This window comes from Sciurus vulgaris (genome assembly GCF_902686455.1).
Source record: "Sciurus vulgaris genome assembly, chromosome: 11".
In the NCBI taxonomy this organism is placed as follows: Eukaryota; Metazoa; Chordata; class Mammalia; order Rodentia; family Sciuridae; genus Sciurus; species Sciurus vulgaris.
Window position 1 is genome coordinate 63125516 of NC_136472.1, and position 22154 is coordinate 63147669.

The following is a 22154-nucleotide window of genomic DNA, read 5'->3' on the forward strand; positions in this document are numbered from 1 at the left end:
TGTTACAATATAATGGCATCTTTAGATTTTTCTTAGCCACTTAAAAGTATAAAAATTATCCTTAGCTTGCGAATTGTATGAAAACAAAATTTGGTTATAGGTTATTATTTGCTGTGCTATGTCCTAAATTATCTCATACCTTCTTTTTCTCCTCAAATTCCAATACCTGCTTTCCCATTCTCACTTTGAGATGAAGACTTTGCTTTCTGCTTCATTCATGAAGTAATCAGAACACTTACCACTTCATCACATCTATTCTTTTACCAGCATCTGTATGCATATATTCAGCTTTTACTTCTGTTACAGTTACTATTGTATAATACTAGATCTGTATAACTTACTGTCTGCCCCCACACAGAGAGCCTTTGTCTGGTTTGTTCACTGATATATACTCAGTATCCAGTGTTTAGCACAAAAGTGCTTATCAAATATTTGAATTAACACTGGCTATCAGACCAGCAGTCAGAAGTTTAGGCAGTTTTTCTCCAGAAATACTTACCTACCTTTCCAAGAGAAAAGACCTACTCATCCTGACAGCTGGAGATCTCTTGATCATCCTAAGTGGAACTTTTTCAAATTTCTATTCTATGCTGTCATTTGGTTGTAACTGAGTAGATTGATTTCAAAAACTACCAGCTGGCTTTTGAAAATACTGCCACAGCTCATGCAGGAGGATAACAAGTTCAAGGCCAACCTGGGCAATTAAGGGAGACTCTGTCTCAAAAAAATGAAAAGGACTCAGTGGTAGAGTACCACTAGTTCAATCCCTAGTATAGGGGAAAAAATGAAAAATACTGCAGTATCTCCTACTAATTGCAAGTTCTGATTGTGTACACAGAGCTTTGCAACAGCTTTCTAATGCCTTACTCTTGCATAAGAATAGATAGCCAGTGATCTCTAGACATTTAAGAAACACAACACAAAAAGACAGAAACAAAGACTGAAAAACTCAACATAGACAAAGAAGCAAAAGAAAACACTAAAAATATTCTCAGAGAAAAAAGATATTACATCCCCAAGTGGAACAGAATGCTATTTAAAGTTGCGGGGATGGGCCTGGTGCGGTGGTGCAGGCCTGTAATCCCAGTGGCTCAGGACGGTGAAGCAGGAGGATCTTAAGTACAAAGCCAGCCTCAGCAAAAGCCAGGTGCCAAGCAACTCAGTGAGACCATCTCTAAATAAAATACAAAATAGGGCTGGGGATGTGGCTCAGTGGCCAAGTGCCCCTGAGTTCAATCCCTGGTACCCACTGGAGAAAAAAAAAAAAAAAAAAAGGTTGCAGGGACAGCAGATAAGAAAGTGCTACCCTGGAAGATGGGTCTGCTAAGTGAAATAAGCCAGGCACAGAAAGACAAATACCATGTGACCCACTTACATGTAGAATATAAAACAATCGAATTCATAGAATGACAGTAGATTGGTGGCTACCAGAGGCTGGGGGGTTACAGGAAATAGGGAAATGTTAACAAGGGTACAAAGCTTCAGTTAAATAGGAGGAATAAGCTTTGCAAATGGCAACTACAGATAATAATATTGTATATTCTGAAATTGCCCAGTAAACTTCAAATTTTCTCACCACACACAAAAAATGTATTTTTGTGCATTTGAGATGGATATGTTAATTATCTTGTTTAATCATTCCACATTGTATATATACATCATAACATCATTTTGTACTCCATAAATATGTGTAATTTGTTGATTTGCAATAAAATTTAATTTTTTTAAAAATCGAAAGGTAGATAAAGTAGTAAATTTAAAACATGATAATAGAAATTTAAAAATTAAAGAGAAGAGTTGGAAGGTGGAAATCTTTTAGAAAAAGAGAGAGAGAGAGAGAGAGAGAGAGAGAGAGAGATGGAAATGAGGAAGACAGTTTAAAAGTTTCCCAGAACAAAAGCTGTGCAGTAGGTGTAGAGAATGTGGAGGATGACAGACTTCAGGAAGGTTGTCTCCAATTTAAAAAATAAATGAATAAGAGTTGAAAGTATAGTTCAGTTGTTGAGCATTTGCCTAGCATGCTCAAGGTCTTGGGTTCCAATGTACAGCACCTTAAAATAAATAAATAAATAATCAAACAGACTATTGGAGACTTTGGGATAGATTAATTATAAATACTTGAATGCCAGGTACCTAAGAAAGTTTGCATGGAGTAAAAGACAATAGCTAACGTCAAAGAAAGAAAATGTAATCATACTATGCTAATAAGATTAACTGAATAATATGTACATTTTTGTAATAATAATTATTTGCCTAAATAGGATAATACAGATACATCGAGGGGTAGAGGATGCAGAAACAACATGTGTTTATAAGAAGGCTATAGAGTATAAATGCATATCTTACTGCCTTTAACAAGGAGTAAAATGATAGCCCAACTGAAAAATTAGTAACTAGTATTATAAGCATGCTGTTTAGAAATATGAAAATAAATCCTAGATAGATGACTAAAAGATTAAAAATATATTATCTCTAGGAAGTACAAATTAAGAGTATAGAGGGCTGACAGGACCTAACCTTTTTGCTTATAAGACTAGTGATCCTATTTGATTCTTTTAAATGTAATATGTTGATAAAAATGAATATGATTAATGTAGTATTTATTTGAAAATATTAGTAGTAAATGAAAAACAGTTCTCATAAGTATTGTAAGACACTGGAAAACCATAATGATTTAGTCCCCTCTTAAACTGAAAAATATCTTGCTACTCTGGTACTGAACTGTACCAACTGTGTTGCTTGGTTATGTCAAGGGCCCAACTAACTTGTTGGCAGTAGTGGCACCAATAGTTCTAGGAACAGAAATAATGTGCCCCATTTGTTGTTATTATGATGGGCATGAGCAGGTGATCACATGGTACTGCACACTAAAATGGCTTTATAGACAACTGAAGGCAGGAAACCTTACTAGAGGGGGCTGAGTATGAGAAAACATCCTGACAGATGCACATAAGAAGAAGGTTCATCTAGGACAGTCCCAGGGTATGCTAAGAAATAGCTGGAATGATTGTGTGTGTATGTGTGTGTGTGTGTGTGTGTGTGTGTGTGTGTGTGTGTGTGTGTCTGTCTGTCTGTCCTATATCTACTGAAGGCACAAAAGAAATCATCATCGTTGATGCTGTGTAAGATTGTATTTGTTCTCCTGGACTACTGTGGCCTGGGCAAGTGCTGCATAAATAGAGAGGATGGGGTGGAGGCATAAGAAAGAAGGGATCATGCAGAGAACTCCAATTAATCGCTGGAGAGGAATAGATAGGGAACCGCAGATAGATAGCATAGCCTTGGTCCCAGATACATTTGTCCCAGATACATATATTGTCACTTCTTCCTAACCTTCTGACTCCCTCACTTAAATTTAGAAAAGATTCCTCGTACTTGTTTACCCATCCCCCACCAGGGGATTTTTCAGATCTCAGGAAGAAGAATGAGGACCCAGACTATGTGGAAGGGTACACCTGGACTGCATCACTCAAGAGGAATAGAGTAGAAAACCTAGTTACAGGGAAGCAAAGAAAAGGGCGGGAAGGAGAATGGATAGTCTAGCCTCACTTTTAGAAAGAACAACTCCAAAATGATTCAGGGTTTAGGAAGACCATAGGTCAGAAATCTTTCCTCTCCACTGCCTACTATAGTGCCCCAGATCCAGATGCCACATCTCAGCCTCTCATGGTCAGACACAAATCAAGCAAGGATTCAACTCTGACACTTTTCTTTGAAACCAACTGAAGGAGCTTCTTTCATTCCCTTTTTCCCTTTCTCTGGTTCACATATTGTTTATTTTGGTCTTCAATTACAAAGAGAGCAAGATAAGGTTCCTATGCTCAAAGAGTTCACAATATTTTGGAGGAGGTTGGGGTTATAAGGGGAGACAGGAAAACATAATTTTATCTTAATGAGGTAAGTCGGGAAAAAATATCTGTACCAACATAGAAGGGTACATTTGTCAAGGAAAGCTTTCTGGCTTAGAAAACCCATGACCTAAAGGGAAGAGTTATTGAAATATAAGCAGGACAGAAAAAGAGGAACCAACACTTCCACTTCTAATGAGTCACTTGAAATTACATTCTTTTTTTTGGCAAGCACACACTCCTCTCAAACCCTCAGCTCTGCCTTTCCCCCTGATACCCTTCTTACGTTGGCCTGAATCTTCATTCAGCCTGAAATCAGGCACAACTTATAGTCACACTCCACTAATAGCAGCCACATTGTATACTCTAGACCAGTGTTGCCTTAAAAAGTATAATTTTTTTGTAGCCACATTTAAGAAGTAAAAAAGTGAAATTAATTTAATAATATATTTTATTTAACCCACTATGCCCAAAACATTTAAACTTTAGCCAATATTCTAAAATTAGATTTTACATTTTTTCATGCTATGTCCTTGAAATCCAGTGTATGTTTGACATTTACAGCATAGCTCAATTCAGACTAGCCACGTTTCAAATGCTCAGTGCAGCTCTAAATTCTGTCTTGGACAGGGCAGCTGTCCGGATTGAATGTATTTGGTGTTTCCCCACTAAAAAGATGAGGCCAGGTGGGAATGGTGGAGAGCAGCCTGGGCAACACAGTGAGGCCCCCCATCTCAAACACGTGCGTACACACCCACAAATACCCAGATGAGGCCCCTGATATGGAGGCATTAAGGTATATCTCCTCTAAGCCTCTGTACCCCTATCAAGGCCTTGAAAACAATTTTGAAGAAAGAAGTCCTATGAGGTTTCTGTCAATGAGTGAGCACTCCATTATCTAGATCCAGATCTAGACAACCCTAAACTGATCCCAAAATTGCTGCTGAATCAGCTTTTAGCAATCAGATCCACAATGCCTCACTGATACATCTGACCCAGGCTGTCTCCAGATTTCCTGTGGCCAGCAGAACACCCACTGCAAATACTTTGTAATTCACCAGTGTGGCAGTATCTTCACAGGAAGTTGGTAAGATGGCAAATAGCCCAGCTGATCTGACTGTGGTTGGGGCTTGGCGTCACTTGCCATTTGGGACCCAAAAGGGCTAAATATATTTGGTGTAAATATAATATACTTGTGTTAGTCTAGCCTACAAGCAACAAGAATCACATGGGAGAAAAATATTCAGAAGATTCTACCGGTTAATTAAAACATTTTCACAAACTAGAAAGGACCACTTTTTAAATATATATATATATATGGGGGGGGGAACACGGTATCTTGGGAGTAGATTTTGAAATTCATAATTCAATTCCCTCATGATGGGCAAAGAACCAAAGGCCGAGGAAAGGGAAGTGATTTGCACAAGGCCATTCGCCAAATACATAAAGGTTGTGATGAACCCTGCATCCCTTCCACTACCTCCTCGATCTCCACTATCTGAAAAATATTTTAATTAAAGACACCGTGCCATCTCCAGGATGATATAAAGAGGATGCTGCACCCTGAAGAACTGGGTCAGCGCTATCCCAGTTCTGACTTAGCTGTCAGACGCCAAGGATATGCAGTCCTCACCGGTGCGTACAGCCCGGATCCCCCACCTCCTGGAATCCTGGGCGGAGGATGCTGTTGGGTCAGCCCAGTTCAGCTCCGTGGCTGTGACCCACTTCCGAACTGCAGGCTGGACGAAGGCGGTCAGCCCTAGGCGGAGGCCACACCCACCAAGGCAGCAAACAAAGGCTGTTAGAAACCTGGTAGGCAGCTGTGTCCCGGAGGCTCATGGGAGGCAGGTTAGTACCCAAAGTGCAGGAGACGACCCCCCAACACTACGACTCGAGTGGGCTTCAGGGAAAAGGATACTCGCCCAGACCCAGCCCGGTTTCCGCGCTTAGCACCCGCCCTGCCTCTAACAGCCAGAATGAGCCTCTGCCCCAGCAATTCCTGGGGCTTCGGCTCACCTCGGCCTCCCCCGGCTGGCAACGAAGGCTCCGACCCTGCATTCCCTCGGACACCCGGAGCTTGCTGGGGTCTCCCTGAGAGGACTTTACAGACAGCTTGGCCAGCCCCGGCTGCTTCTGCTCCCTGGAAGATATCCGAGCGCCTCAAATCTATGCCGGGCCCAGACTGCCATCCTAGAGCGAACCCTTTCCGTCCGGCGGCCGAGTGTTGGCCCGCCCCGCGCGGGGTTCGTGCAGCCTCCGGTCCCTTCGCACAGGGAACAGTTTCCGGGGCGGATGCATTTTACAGCTGACCCGGCGCTGCAGATGACGTGAGGTCCCAGACGGAAGTGCGGGCGGAGGATTCCGAGTCGGATCCCGAGCCGGATCCCAAGCCGGATCCCCCGAGCCGGATCCCGGAGTCGGATCCCCGAGCCGGGAGTAGGTCTCCGGGCTCCGGGCTGCCCGGTGGCTGGGCTGCCGCGATGGCGACCCTATGGGGAGGCCTCCTTCGACTTGGCTCCGTGCTCAGCCTGTCGTGTCTGGCGCTCTCCGTACTGCTGCTGGTGCAGTTGACAGACGCCGCCAAGGTGAGTCCCTCCCAGCCTTCGCTCCTGACAGGAGCTCCTCCCCTATCTCCGGCCTTGCGGAAACTGGGTCTGCCAACCTGCTCTCTACCCCAGTCCTCTCCTAGCCCTGACAGCCATACTCCTAGCTTCACAGCCCTGGCAGCCCTCACCCTTGCTCTTCATTGAGCACTTCAGCCCTCAACCATGACAGCCTGGCAGTCGCCGCCCCCACACCCAGTCCTGACAGCTACTCTTCCACCTCTTGACATTTCCCTCCCCAGTCCAGTGTCCATCTCAAACTTTACAACCTTTCCAGTTCCAAGAACCTTTAACTCTCCACCTGCTCTGATAGCTTACCCCCAACCTCCACCAACCTCATCCCCCCTCTTCTCCAGACCAAATGATAGGAAGCCCCTCATCTTACAGAAGTTTTTCCTTTTAGGAACTAACTCTCCTGAACTCATCCCTGAACAGATTCCCTTCCTATCATGGAGTCTTGCTTTTCCTGGTGGCCTCCTTCGTAGTAGGACCTACAGAGTATCTCTCACAAGCTTAATATTTTCATCTTCTTCTCTCAAGGACCTCTTGACCTCCTTCTTGCTTTCTTTCTGATAATTTAGTGGAAAAGGAATGAGACAAATCGCAGGAAGGGTGAGATTGAGATTGTGGCCTTTCCCCAAGTTTTATTTCTTGACCCATCTGACCCTCTCATGCGGTTGTCTGGTGCATGAGACCTTTCCAGACCTTCCCTGGTCTCATACATATTTGTATTTCCTCTTTGATGAGCTAAATCATTTTGGGGAAAAACAGAAAGAATTCACATTAGTGTGATGGAAAAACAGAATGGCATTGCATTTTTTAAATAGGAGCTTAAATTTATATCTTTTTTGTTATACATGACAGTAGAGAAATCTATAATATCTTTAAACATAGGGACTAAGAAAGATAGATTACAAGCAGGCAGATGTTTTTGATCAGAAGTTCTTTTTGAAATTCTTCCTGACCTACCACTAGAAACGAGACAGCAGCAGGTCTCTTGACTTTTAAAACTTCCCTGCGTGTCGTTCATCATTACTTTATGTAGTATTTTATGATCCTAAATGTGTCAATCTCTTCTTCCTAGGGAGTGTCCTAAGGCAGGAACCATGTCTCATGCTTATCTGAATCCACCTCATTGAGCACAAGGTCTGGCTCAGAGTAAACACTTACTAAATAGTTGCTGAGTAAGTTTATGAACAGTGGACAACTCTGCCAAACATATCACTGTATGTAGGAGCTATGGGCATGGTCCTCTGGGGACTAGTGAGCAACCCCTTTCTCAAATTCTCCTTTGCTGAGGAAAGATTTACTCTTTCTCTTCATATATGCCTCTTGAAATTTTTGTTGTTGTTGTTAGTAGTTGTCCTCTCTGTCAACCAGGGATTACTAGTAGTTTCCTGGGAAGAGACTGAACAAACTGATCTCAACCAGAATTAAGCTACTTCCCTTATGTACTTACTTCCTAGTTGTAGCTGAGTGCCTCTAAAATTTCATTCCTTATGGAATTCTAGCCCAGTCTATTCTATCTGCGTCAGTGCCTTTCTACCAAAGGGTGAAAGATGGTAGGAAAAAGAATTGTGACTTTGTTTTTTTGTGATGCTAGGGATCAAACCCAGGACCTCACTATACTAAACACTTAATCTAACATTGAGCTAAATCCCCAGCCCTTGTTAAAATTTTTATTTTGAGACAGGGTCTTGCTGAATTACCCAGGCTGGCCTTGAACTTGTGATCCTTCTGCCTCAGCCATGTGCCTCCCCCATCCTTTTGTAATCAACATTCTTATTTATAGCACAACTATCTGTCAACTATGTATTTTTCTACTTGAAGGTAGGTGGGGATAACATTAACACAATTTGATGGATATGTGATTAATAAGTCACAGATCATGTATTAGATATTATTTCAAAATTTTTGATTCATTAGCTTAGCATAAAGGACTTGTGGCTTTTAAAAACTTACACCACTCAAAATTAAAATTTTATTTTTTAAAAATATTTTAAATTTTATTTTTTATTAGTTGTTGACAAACCTTTATTTATTTGTGTATGGTTCTGAGAATCAAACCCAGTTCTTCACATATGCTAGGCAAGTGCTGTACCACTGAGCCACAATCTCAGCCTCCAAAATTAAAATTTTAAATGAATGGCTTTAGAATATTTGACAGGTTGCTTAGTAAAATGTATATTTGCAATTTTTAAAAATATGGATGATGAATTATAAATTATACTAAGTTTTCATTTTGGTTACAGAATTTTGAGGATGTCCGATGTAAATGTATCTGTCCTCCCTATAAAGAGAATTCTGGGCATATTTATAATAAGAACATATCCCAAAAAGATTGGTAAGTATTCTGGATCACTGACCTTTCTTTCTGTGGTTGTTACTGATGGCTCAGAATGTATACCCAATGTATCATTTTCTTTTAAGTATTTCTTTTTTTAAGCAAAAGTATGTCAAATCTTTAAAAAAAAATTTTTATAAGTCATTGATGAACCTTTATTTATTTATTTATATGCAGTGCTGATAATTGAACCCAGTGCTTCACACATGCTAGGCAAGCACTCTACCACTGAGTCACAATCCCAGCCCCTCACATTCTTTTTTATTTGAAAAAGAGTAGGGCCGAGTACATGACAGAAACCTAAAAGAACACTATAACCCAAACACAAAACCCTCCATAGGAAAGGTTTCATTTGCAGATGGCACTGAATTTTTGGCACCTAAATTACCCCTTGTTACCTGCTTTTGGTGAGGGGCCTTTTTTCTCTCTCTTGCTTTTCAGTGAAAGGTAAGCAAAACTTCATCTGAATTATAATTTGTACATCAGGTTTTTAAAAAATTTTTTAATTTTATTCTAATTAGTTGTACGTGACAGTAGAATGCATTTATACATTTTGATAGATCACACATAAATAGAGTATAATCTCTCATTTTTCTGATTAGACATGTTGCAGGTATATATCGGTTTTGATAATATATTGCCACATATGGGAGGCTATGTTTAAAAATGTCAAAGGGCTCAGGAATGACTGAATGGACTATATATATTTAGTTTCGCATTTGGTGTGTGTAAATAGGTTATAAGTGTGAGAAATAGTGATCCTTTTGCCCTCAGGCAATCAGGCAGACCTATAGTGATGAATCCTGACTGACTAGCCAGTCACCAGCAGTCTTCTTTGTTTATCCCAGTAGACCTTATAAATGGTACTTTTTCTACATGTGCCATGAAAAGATGTGTTGTAGTAGGACAGATGTACTCCTTACCATAGAATTGTGATGTTTATAGTTTATAACCAAAGGGGGAAAATTGAGGGGATAGGAATCCAAGGAAAATAGCTCTAAATGATAGCTATTTTCACAAGAACCTGATTGCACAGCTCAATAACCAGCAAAAGGTCTGAAAGCAAGATTAAATTATTTCTGTCACAATATTCCAAACTGACTTTGAAAAAGCATGAACATATTTAGCTTCTCTGATGTCATTATTTATTCTTTCCATGATGAATACTGTTTGATATGTGCATGAATATTTCTTGTGAACGTCTGTGTTCCACTTTAAAAGGTTTCATATTACAAATTGATTTGGTGATATTATTACACATTTTCTATCAGCCAGTTATGCAAAGCAATCCTCAAATAATCTTTTAAGTTACTTCTATAAGTTTTCCAAAAATACTGAAGACTTATAATCAGTTTATTCTCTTATCAGTAAGAGAATATGAATTCGAGTTGCAAATAAATTCACGTTCAAGTAATTTATAGCAATCGTTGCACTAACTTTTTGTTATTCCAGGCTCCAATAGAATCATACATTGTTCATTCATGGTTATTAGTCAAAATAGAGAGCTTTGAAAATAAACAGTTGAAAAGAAGGCTTGTTTGGGATTTTTCTTCCTTCCCTTCCTCCCACTTTCCCTTGATTCTTTCTGACAGCTTAGCCTTTTACTGTAATAACTTCCCAGTTGGCACTGAAATTTTTAATTTGCTTTATAAAGACAGACAGGTTGTCATCAACCAGGATGTTGTGGCTTCCTGAGGCCTCCAATATTAATATACCCAGAACTTAAAAGAAATGAATGCACAAATGTGTAAATGAAAACATATAGGTCAGGCATTAGATTGATGGGGTCAGATGCTGAGTAACCATTGCCTATTTCTGAATCAGGAACAGATATTTAATGCTGTATGGATGTAGATGAAGTCAGACTTTTAACCTATGTACCTATAATGATTTAGAATAGTATTCTGGTTTGTGTTTGAGGTATGGTTCAAAGTTGATAATATCTTCCTTTTGACACTGGGAGGAGGTGTTGCCTAGTTCCCAAAAGTAGCTGATTGGTTTGAACGAACCTCCCTGCTTCTTCAGCCATGCACAACTCTTGCACAGTATTCAACACCTTGTTGTTACTACAAAGTATTTGTCCTTCAAAAGAAGAACTAAATGTTTACTCAGCACTTAGTTTTTCAAGTAATTATTAGGTATTTCAAGTAATTTCAAGTTTATGAACCTGAAATAGGAAACTTTTATGGTATGAGTGTGGAATCTTACTTTTATTTGAAATTCTACTAGTGGAGATTTAATTTTTCATGACTATCTTTGTTTAAATTAAATTACTTGTTACAGAACTTTTTTCATTTATACCATTTTGTGTTTTCTTTCTAAGGCCACAATTCAGAGGTAACAGAACACAAAAAAAGTGTATTTTGATAGGACAAAGAGAAGGAATCAGCCTAGAGAATTGAGTGTCCCCAAGAAAAATGAGTGGGATAGGAGAGGTTGCTGTAATTGAGTTCTTAAATAGTTTAAGCCAGAAATGTCTAAGGAAGAGTACCAAAAGGAAAAACATTACCCTGTGGCTGGCAGGACAGAAAAACGTTGCCTTCTTTTGCTGAAGGTAATCAGAGTGATAGACTCCTAACAGCTGAGAAAAGTAATAAAAGTGAGTAATACCTGTCCCAGACATATAGAACAGGCATATATCCCAGGCACAGGCATTTGTGATTGTTAACAATACATCTGAAAAGAGACCACTACTATGTATGTGTCTTTAAGATGTCTTAGACTATTAAATCTTACCAAAATGCTAATATTAAGAGAGGAAATGATTTCACTTTGCTTTTTTGATTATTTGTTCCTTATGTTCTTTCACTGGGGTAAGTTCAATAATATTTCTGGATTTCAGGAAAATTTTGATCAGTGTAAGTACAAAGTCAAGCCAGCCTTTAGCAGTATTTTATTTGTGTTTTCAGTGATTGCCTTCATGTCGTAGAGCCCATGCCTGTGCGGGGGCCTGATGTAGAAGCATACTGTCTACGTTGTGAATGCAAATATGAGGAAAGAAGCTCTGTTACAATCAAGGTGAAATATACATGGTCTCTAGACAAGACAGAAAATTTTGAACCCCCTATCCAAAAGGGAATGGGCCTGCTCTCTGCCTAACTGAGATGCTTTGTGGTTATTTAGGATATGTTATACAGATATGTGAAATAGATAGATATGTTAAAATGTGCTACATTTAATCAGCATATTCCAGAAAGATACCCTAATTTCTCTGTTGGCTGTGTACACCAACAGAGAAAACTAGGCTAGTGAGACAAGAGCATAATTAATCACTACCCTTCCAACCTTTTCAACCTTTTGAATAAATTATATATATATATATGTATATATGTATGTATGTATATGTATATATGTGTGTATACATATATAATACATACACACACACACATATATATATATAGTAACTATTCCAGAAACATTAGTTCTGAATTTTAAGATCTTCCTCCTCCAATTCCTACAGGAAATGGCATATACATAACTCATCACTATTTGGATCCTTATGAGTTCAATTACTTTATTGTGATTAGGACTAATGGTTGCTTTCTCAAATTTTTTTAATATGGTGCTTACCATTCCTTTCCTCAAAAAAAAAGCCTTGTTGTGAAGCTGGAATGATAAGTCATAATAAAATTTCTACTGTGAATGACCCCACTGGAGAGCTCCTGCTCCAGCAGAGTTTAGTACTGTAGAAAATCCTCACTGTACTTTGTCTTTGAACTTACTTTTTGGATTATAATTTCTTGCACCCTAAAATTTATTCATTATAATTACACAATTATATAGATTTTAATAAATTTAATACAACTTTTTAAAATATACTTTTAAAACATTCCTATTACACTAAAAATATCCCTTTATGCTCATATACAGTTAATCCCTATTGCTATCCCCAGCCCCAATCACTTGATCACTATTCTACTTTCTATCTGTATATATCTGAATATTTCATATAAATGGAATTGTGTAGTATGTGGTCTTTTGTGACTGCCTTTTTTCATTTAGCTTAATGGTTTTTATTTTTATAAGTTGTAGCATATATCAGTATTTCATCCTGTTTTATTGCTGAGTCATGTTCCTTTTTTTTTATTTATTTTTATATTTTATTTTGAGACAGGGTCTCACTAAGTTGCTTAGGGCCTTGCTAAGTTGCAAAGGCTGCCTTTGTACTTGCTATCCTCCTGCCTCAGCCTCCCAAGCCACTGGGATTACAGCCATGTGCCACTGTGCCCTCCCTAGTGTTCCATTTATTAATATCCATTCCTCAATTGATGAACATTTGTATTATTTCCAGATTTATACTGTTAGGACTATCTGCATACATGTCTTTATATGGATATATGTTTCTCTTTCTCTTGGGTAAATTACATAGAGTGGTAAACTTATGTGTAATTTAACAGTCAAGCAGATTGTTTTCCAAAGTGGTTGTACCAGCAGTGTATGAGGCTTCTGTTTCTCCACATCCTTGTCAACAATTGCTAATATCTATTCTATTTTATTATAGTCATCTTAGTGGATGTGTCATGTGCTACTTTTGGTCAGCATACAAATTAGTTATCCCAAGAAAATCAACGACCTAAAAAGTGTTTCTATAGACTTAGATTGCTCTAAAAGAGTGTTCAGTGTACTATGTTCAGATGACAAAAGAAAACTGCTGTGTTAGCAATGGTAACAAATGATTAGTAGTAAGTGAAGATGGAGTTTTGAAGATTCATAAAAAGATCTCAAAGACAAAATGATTTTTTTCTTCTTTTATCTTAAATAGTACTTTGGCGAAGATTTGAGTTTGTTTCTTATTGGAATCTGGTTGGTATAGAAATCCTATATTCTTGGCAGATAAATCAGTCTTCACTGTGCCTTTACAATTATCATAACAAAATTCTGATTTTTTTGGCTTGATTAGAGATGTAACTTATTTTCAATTTTGTTTAGGTTACCATTATAATTTATCTCTCTATTTTGGGGCTTCTACTTCTATACATGGTGTATCTTACCCTGATTGAGCCTATACTGAAGAGACGCCTCTTTGGACACTCACAGTTGATACAGAGCGATGATGATGTTGGGGTAAGTTTCTAGCCTGCCTTGCTGCTCATAGCCAGTGTCCGTCATCATCTGATATAAAGTGAAATTAAAAAAATAAATAAGTCAAGGTACATTGGCACACTCCTGTAATCTCAGCAGCTTGGGAGGTTGAGACAGGAAAATCACAACTTTGAAGACAGCCTCAGCAACTTAGCAAGGCCCTAAGCAACTCAGTGAGACCCTGTCTCAAAATGAAAAAATTAAAAGGGCTGTGGATGAGACTCATTGGTAGAGTACCCCAGGGTTAAATCCCCAGTAGCAAAAAAAAAAAAAAAAAAAAAAAAGCACCTAAAATTGTTTGTATGCTGAAGCATATCCTCAACTTGAGATGCTAAAGAGAGTTCTAATTTTAGTGTCTATCTCTTTATGAGGAAATTGTTCTGTAAAGGCATAATGTGTCATTTTAAACTGATGGTCCTTGTCCTGTTTGCCTTAAGAAAAGCATCTGAGATAGTTTTCTTCCCAAACTCCTGCCTGAAACACCTTTCCTATCAGTATCACCAAATATTTTAGAAGGCAAAGAGAATTTGCTGAAGGAAACCATGAAGACCACAGCATTCTTTTCTTATTAAAGCACAAGTTGATGACTTTCTGATGTTCTATGTTTTCCTCCTGCTTAAAAAAAAAATGATTTTTTTTCTTTAGCTCTGAAATATAAATAAATAAAACCATCACTCCAGATCTTCCTTTTGTCTTTAAAACACATTTATATTTGTACACATAGTTGGCATAATCATTTTATAAATTATTGCATGGTCTCCTTTTCATTTTAACATTCCTTAATTCAAAAATATCTAGATACTGGCTTTGTTCATAAGCTTGATATTCAGCATAGTTTAGAGAATTGAATTGTTTGTTTTATCATTATCCTGTTTGGGATTATTTTTTAATTTTCCACTATTTCATTATTATATATAATTATAAATTACTCTTTCTATTGAAATATTTTATGTTCCTGAAAGGGGATAAAATTCATTAAAGTTTAAGGATGAATTCTAAAAGCCAAGCCCAGAGTGAGCTTGCCAACCAGTCAAGAGTTCTTTTACTCTGGAATGCCTTTGTGGACCTGTTGGTAAAATCTAGGAAAGGAGATCCTGGCTGGATGACTTGAGTTGTAACTATAAACAGAGTCTGCTTTTTGATCAACAGACTGTTGTCTCATAAATGTCAATTATGAATACTCAACTTATTTGGGTGAGATTTAATTCTTTTGGCAAGAATTTTCATAGGAGCACCTCTTTTGACCTCTTTTTTCCTTTTTTTAAAATTAATTCAACCAACACATAATGAGTTAAATATTCTGTATTAAGTACTGTTCTGGTTACTAGGGATAAAGAGACGAATAAAACAAAAAGACATGTAAAGGAGATGACTATAGTATGTTCTTCATTTTATTTTTAATCATATAAGAAACACATACTTTCCTAGAGCACGTTGAAAAGATTCCAGGAGGGGACTGACAGGCTGGGATAAAAGTTAATACTCGAGATCTGATGTGGTTAGACCTAGGCATAGTTATGGAAGAAATGCAGGGATAGCTAGAAAGACAGATGTTGTATATGAGAAACATTAGAGTCTCAAATACTATTTCCATGTTAATTTTCATTTATATGTTCTAGGTTTCTCAACCCTGACACTTTAGATATTTAGGGTTGAGTAATTCTTTGTTGTGGGGGGCTGTCCTATTTATTGCGAGATATTCAGCAGTATCCCTAACTTCTATCCATTGGATGGTAGAAAATTAATGCTGCATAATTGCCATCCCAGTCACGGCAATCAAAAATGTCCACAGACATTGCTAAATGTCCCTGCATAGAGAACAAAATCATACCCAATTGAGAACTGTGACATATGAAAATGTTGTGTATCAAAGACCACATAAACTATTCTCATTTTATGCACAGCTTGAAAGTCGAACTTCACCTATATCCTTTATAGTATTAAATATCTGGTCCTGATTTCATAAATAGGCAATATTAATATAATATACACAGGACATAAATAGATGCACAAATGTGTAGACAAAGACATGTAGGTTAGGCATTTGATTGATGGGGTCAAATACTCATTAACTGTTTCATCTCCAGTAATTGATTCTACCTGTGCCTTTACCATTAGAAAACATTGTTACTGAGAGGCCTGGCTGACCCTTGGATACTTGTTAACTAATTCTGGACAGGGAGAGATTTTCTGACCAGAGCTATGAATTTATGGCAACTCCACACACAAAAAAGTTAAATTTAAATTCCTACAACTGGTTAGTTATCCAACATATGAGTTCTTCATTATTTATATACTTATAAGAATGCTTTTTTAAAAATATTTAATTTTCATTTTTGTTCAGTGTAAAACATTTTAAAGCAAATAAATACAAATAGTTAAGGAGCTCATTGCAAATAGTCATAATATTTACTGTATCATATATCCATGACACATCACCACTATTGTCAAAGCATTACATTAAAACATGTTTTGTATTCATTGTAATTTTATCAGGTGTAAAAAGAACAAACATATGACAAGGATAAATCTCCTGTATTTGTATTCTTCCCAGCATCCATGACCATGAGCAACTAGTTCAATCTTGTTCTGATAGGTGGAGAGCAGAACAAAAGGATTAACTGGTTTGTTTAGTTTTTTGAATATGTTCCTTAGGAAGATTTTTCTCCCCCTTCCTTGAAGAGAAAATATGACTGAAACTCCAAAGTGCTCTTCTGATAAAGTACATCCTTCTTCCCAGCCTTGTTTATGTTAAGACAAGCCAATGGTAATAATATTTAATATACAAGTTCATTGAAACACCACATAGTGGTGTTTCATATAAATTCATAGCTCTGGTCAGAAAATCTCTCCCTGTCCAGAATTAGTTTAACGAGTATCCAAGGGTCAGCCAGGCCTCTCAGTGACAATGTTTTCTAATGAACTTGTATATTAAATATTAAAATGTCATTTTAATCTACCTGAATAAAATCTGTATATTGAGACCATCTGACACCAAGTCAAGGTGTCAGATGGTCTCTTTAGTTAGGTAAGCTAAATTTTAGTGTTTATGCTAATTTATTAAATGACCTTGGGTTAGTTTATTTCCATCTGAGAAATCAAGTAAACCTACAAACTTAGCCTTCCTCTTTGTTTACCTTCTTTCTAAAAACTTTGAAACACTTTGGAATTTTTTTAGAATTGTCTTCATTATTTTCATTTGTAAGGTTAAAAATGAAAAATAAATGGGATTTGCATAAGCTATTACCATTAAGTGAAAAGTTGATGATATTTGGATAAAGAAGGCAAGGAAAGATTCTTTATAGAAAACTCTGAGCATGTTGACATGGTATAAATGTTGTGCTATAAAAACAAGACCAGGTATTATAACACCATATAGTTATAGTGTATATATATAGTTAAGTGGTTATCCATAGTTTTTCAGATACTTGCTGACTCCTGCCCTAGATGTATAATACAGCTTTGTTAGATATGCATAGCAGAACAATGTTGTTTCTTTCCTAGAGGCAAATTTTAAGTTTCTTCTTAGTTTAAGAAGTCTAAATTGTGACTTGCATCTCGTATTGGAATATTTAGTAACTTTACTAATAGGAGTTTCAGGAAAAAGAGATCAAGAAAAAGGCAAAACAAAAACAATAAATTACTATTGAATGTTTTTTGTCATTTAGGCAGCTGTGTTTATATCTCATTCATAGGTAGATTAACATGGTGGTTTCCTGTGTAATGACTACAAACATCCAGTTGCATTAGTTTACTTTAACTATGAGAGGTTGGTTTTCACAGATATCTGGGTAACCCTTCGATAGCTCTTTCCTAAGACAGCAACTAACATGGAAGCCACTGGGTGCTCAGCAATGAAAAATTCAAACCTTTGTAGAAGAAAGATGCTAAAGTACATCAATCCTCAGTGTCCTTGGAAATAGAAAGAAATCATAGCACTTAATTTCTTTTTATTACAGAGTAGAGAAGGGGGAAGTGAGAAAACTTCTGAAAACTACCCATTTAGTTTGTGTTAAGGGTATAAGGAGAGATTAAAACCAACCAAGATAAGCCCTGTCAACTTATCTGCCATGGCAAATGTGGCCCCAAGAAGGCAGATAAATAATTTTAATATAATGGGAGTCAGGAAATTAAAAGACATATTTTCTCTGCCACAAATTAGTTGTATAGTATTGATTAATACAAGGAAAGCCCTTCTTTCTATGTATCATGGAGATACAGACATGAAAATAGACTTTCTTTGCCCTACTAATCAGGGAAGACTTCTCTCCCGAATGACTACTGTATTTGTCTTGAAATCTGCTTCTTAAGGGAAATGTCTTTGGAAATAGTGACCCATGGAAATGTTTCAAAAATATCCCTCTCACTTATGTCTCCTAAACCACCTTTTCCATAGATTTCATCCTACTTCTGATAGTTGAGTAAATAGAAGTGCATAGTCACATAGCTCTAATGTGTTCTCCATATGGACTTTCAGGATCACCAGCCATTTGCAAATGCCCACGATGTGCTGGCCCGCTCCCGCAGTCGAGCCAATGTTCTGAACAAGGTGGAGTATGCCCAGCAGCGCTGGAAGCTTCAAGTTCAAGAGCAGAGAAAGTCTGTCTTTGACCGACATGTTGTCCTCAGCTAATTGGAAAGCAAATGCAAGGTAACTAGAAAGACACAAGGCAGACAACTGAAAAGAACTGACTGAGTTTTCCTGGGTTTTGTTTTAATACCTTGTTGTTTTCACCGACTCTTCCTGGAAGACTCAAAATTGGAAGCAAAAACATGCTTAGTATTTTTTTTTTTTCTGGTTAACATATTAATGGAGACATTTTTAAAAGCACAGAATTTGGAGTCAGTCAATAAGCCTTTTCCTACTTTGACTTTTACTAATAAAATTAAATCTGCCTATAAATTATCTTGAAGTTCTTTACCTAGAGTAAGCACTCTCTTTTTCACCACTTAGTTTTAACTTGATTTTCAAGATAATTTTCAGGTGTTTTTTGTTTTTGTTATTGTTTTGGGGTTTTTGGTGGGAGAAGGGAGGGATATGTGGGAAGTGCTTGACACAGCTTTTCTCAAGTTACTTTACAAATGAAATTTTGTAAATAGACCTTACCTTCTATTTTCAAATTTCATGAATATTTTCCAGTGTAGTCGGCCTCATCAAAGGGCTGACTTACCCATTTGACTTTTTTGCACTGACTGTATTAATCTTGGTATTAGGTTGGCCAGTGGCTTCATTTTATGGTAAATTGGATCTGAAATGCCTGGCAGCTCTTCACATAAATGCAGATTTTCTTCCTGTACTGTGATGTCTGATGCAATGCATCCTAGAACAAACTGGCCATTTGCTAGTTTATTCTAATGACTAAACATAGTCTTGGTGTGTGTGGTCTTCCTCATATTCTCCTAGTATTTTTAAGGACAAATCCTAAGGACCTGGACACTTGCAATAAAGAAATTATCTTTTAAACCGAAGCCTCTCTGGATTGATGACACTGGTCAGCATTTCTAGTTCAGAGGCAGCTGTTTGAGCTCTAATGTGTGCAGCTTTGAACTAGGACTGGAATTCTGGGTGCCTGTCTGAAAAGTATTACAGTTATTGGATAACTGGCTTTTTTCTTCCTATGTCCTCTTTGGAATGTAACAATAAAAATAATTTTTGAAACACCTACCAGTGTGTCAATGTTCTCTAAGTTTCTTCTCTTCCATCTTTGCTGTATGATTAACTTGAAGATACAAAGACATTTTGTAGCCTGTTGTAAGACAGTTTTATACCAATCTAATCATAAAACATTGGCATTAAGTTAACCGTGTGTGCATACAGAAAGAATGTATGAATTGTTAGGTGAGTCTCTAAAAAGTATACAAATATTCTGATAACTTGAGAGATTTAAAAATTCCTTAAGGAGTGCTTATTCTAAGAAGTCCTTAACAAAAATCATGTTAGAATTAAAATGTGTTAAAATCACAAGGATGAGATTTTAGGAACTATTAATGATTTTGGTTTTGTTTAGTTTTTTTTTTTTTTTTTTTTTTTTTTAAGGGTTTTTAGCACCCAAAAATCTAACCTAAACTTGATTTCATAGTTAGTATTAAAAAAAGGAAAAAGGGCTGGGGTTGTGGCTCAGTGGTAGAGAATTTTGCTGTCATGTGTGAGGCCTGGGTTCGATCCTCAGCACCACAAATGAATAAATACAGACATACATACATACATAAATACATACATACATAATAAATAAATAAATAAATACAGACACACATAAATACATAAATAAAGGTCCATTGGCAACTAAAAAAAATATTTAAAATTTTATTTTAAAAAAATAGATTCCATCGTGATTGATTTATCCCAGGCATTCAAGACTAGTTCAGCATTTGAAAATAATGCAATCTATCACTTCTGAAGAAGAAATCAAATGATCATATCAGTGTGAACACAGAAAAAGAACTGGACAAAAATCCAACACCCATTTATTATAAAAACTCTCCAGACATGTTGGCACATGTCTGTAATCCCAGCAACTTGGGAGACTGAGGCAGGAGGATCAAAAGTTTGAGGCCAATCTGGGCACTTTAGTGAGACCCTGTCTCAAAATAAAAAGGGATGGGGATGTAGCTCAGAGCACTCCTGGGCTCAGTCTCCAGTACCACAATCGATCTAACTAGAAAGAGAGGGGATCTTCCTAAACGAGATAAAGAATGTATACCAAAAAAATATTGTATTTAATAATGAGAAACTACAAGCTTTCCTACTAAGAATGTGAACAAGACAAGGATGTCATTTCTCACCATTTCTTTTCAGTATTTATACTGGAAGTCCTAGTTAATGCATTAAGATATGAAAAAGAAATAAAAGTTATACAGGTTGAAAAGGAAGAAATAAAGTTGTCTTTGTTTATAGACAGCATGACTGGTTATGTAGAAACTCCAAAAGAATCAACAGTAACAAAAAAATCTCCTGGAACTAATAAATTATTATAGTAAGGTTGCAGGATACAAGGCTAATATACAAAAAATTGCTTTGCTATATACAGTAAAGAAGAGGAATTTGAAATTAAAAACAATTTACATTATCACCCCTAAAAATTGCATTTTTAAGTATAACTCCAACAAAATATGCATAAGATTTAGGAAAGAAATTACAAAACCCTGAGAAAGAAGTCAAAGAGGGGCTGGAGCTATAGCTCAAGACTTGGTATTGGCAAGGTGTCTGTTCTTGCCAACTTGACCTGTAGGTTCAATGCAATCTCAATCAAAATCCCAGAAAGTTACTTTGTGGATATTGACAAACTGATTCTAAAGTTTATTTGGAAAAGTAAGTGACCCGGAAGAGCCACAAAATAATAAAGGGGACTACAAAGTCTGAAGACTGATACTACCCATCTTCAAGACTTACTAGGAAGCTATGGTAATCAAAACAGTATGGTATTGACATATGAGTAGATGAAAAGATCAATGACAGAATAGAGTCCAGACATAGTCACACATAAATACAGTCAACTGATCTTTCACAAAGGAGCAAAAGCACTTCAATGGAGAAAAGATAATCTTCACCAAATGATGCCAGAACAAACAACATCTATATACAAAAAGATAAATAATAATCTAGACAGACTTTAAACTCTTCCTAAAAATGAACTCAAAATGCATCATAGGCCTACAAGTAGAATGCAAAACTATAAAATTTCTAGAAGATAACCTAGGAGAAAAATCTAGATAATGATGACTTCTTAGGTAAAACTCCAATGGCATGATCCTTGAAGGAAATAATTGTGAAGCTGAAGTTCATTAAAATGTAAAACTTCTGCAAAAGACATTGTCAAGAGAATAAGAAAGTAGGCCACAGACCAGGAGAAAATATTTGCAAAAGAATATTTGATAAAAGACTATTATTCAAAATATACAAAAACACTTTAAAACTCAACAAAAAGAAAAAAAAAATCCAACTTGGCAAAAATCCTAAACCAACATCTCACCAGAGAAGAAATACAGATTGCAAATATATCTAAAAGATATTCCACATCATATGTCATTGGGGAAATAAAACTTAAGACAACAATGAGGCCAGGCATAGCACATGCCTATAATCTTAGCTATTCAGGAGGCTGAGGCAGGAGGATCACAAATTTGAGACAGCCTAAGCAACTTAGTGAGACCGTCCAAAAAATGAAAAGGGCTGAAATGTAACTTAGTGGGTAGAGCCCCTGTGAGTTCAATCCCCTTTACTGCCAAGAAGAGAGAAATACCACTATACATCTATTAGAATGGCCAAAATCCTGAACA

The 22154-nt window shown here is 37.0% G+C and overlaps 1 protein-coding gene across 1 annotated transcript; it reads left to right on the top strand.

Moving 5' to 3' along the window:
- The first annotated feature begins 6180 nt into the window (after positions 1-6180).
- TMEM9B (TMEM9 domain family member B) lies at positions 6181-19542 on the top strand. Its single transcript, XM_079104300.1, has 5 exons — positions 6181-6433; positions 8704-8795; positions 11705-11813; positions 13725-13859; positions 18355-19542. Exons 1-5 carry the CDS (start codon positions 6329-6331, stop codon positions 18508-18510), a joined length of 597 nt encoding a protein of 198 aa, XP_078960426.1. The 5' UTR covers positions 6181-6328; the 3' UTR covers positions 18511-19542.
- Positions 19543-22154: the final 2612 nt, after the last annotated feature.

Excerpts from the sequence above, each read along its gene's own strand:
- TMEM9B (XM_079104300.1), top strand. The coding sequence starts at position 6,329 with ATGGCGACCCTATGGGGAGGCCTCCTTCGACTTGGCTCCGTGCTCAGC. Across the intron at positions 11,814-13,724 it reads GAAGCTCTGTTACAATCAAG|GTTACCATTATAATTTATCT; the intron begins GTGAAATATACA and ends AATTTTGTTTAG. Across the intron at positions 13,860-18,354 it reads AGAGCGATGATGATGTTGGG|GATCACCAGCCATTTGCAAA; the intron begins GTAAGTTTCTAG and ends ATGGACTTTCAG.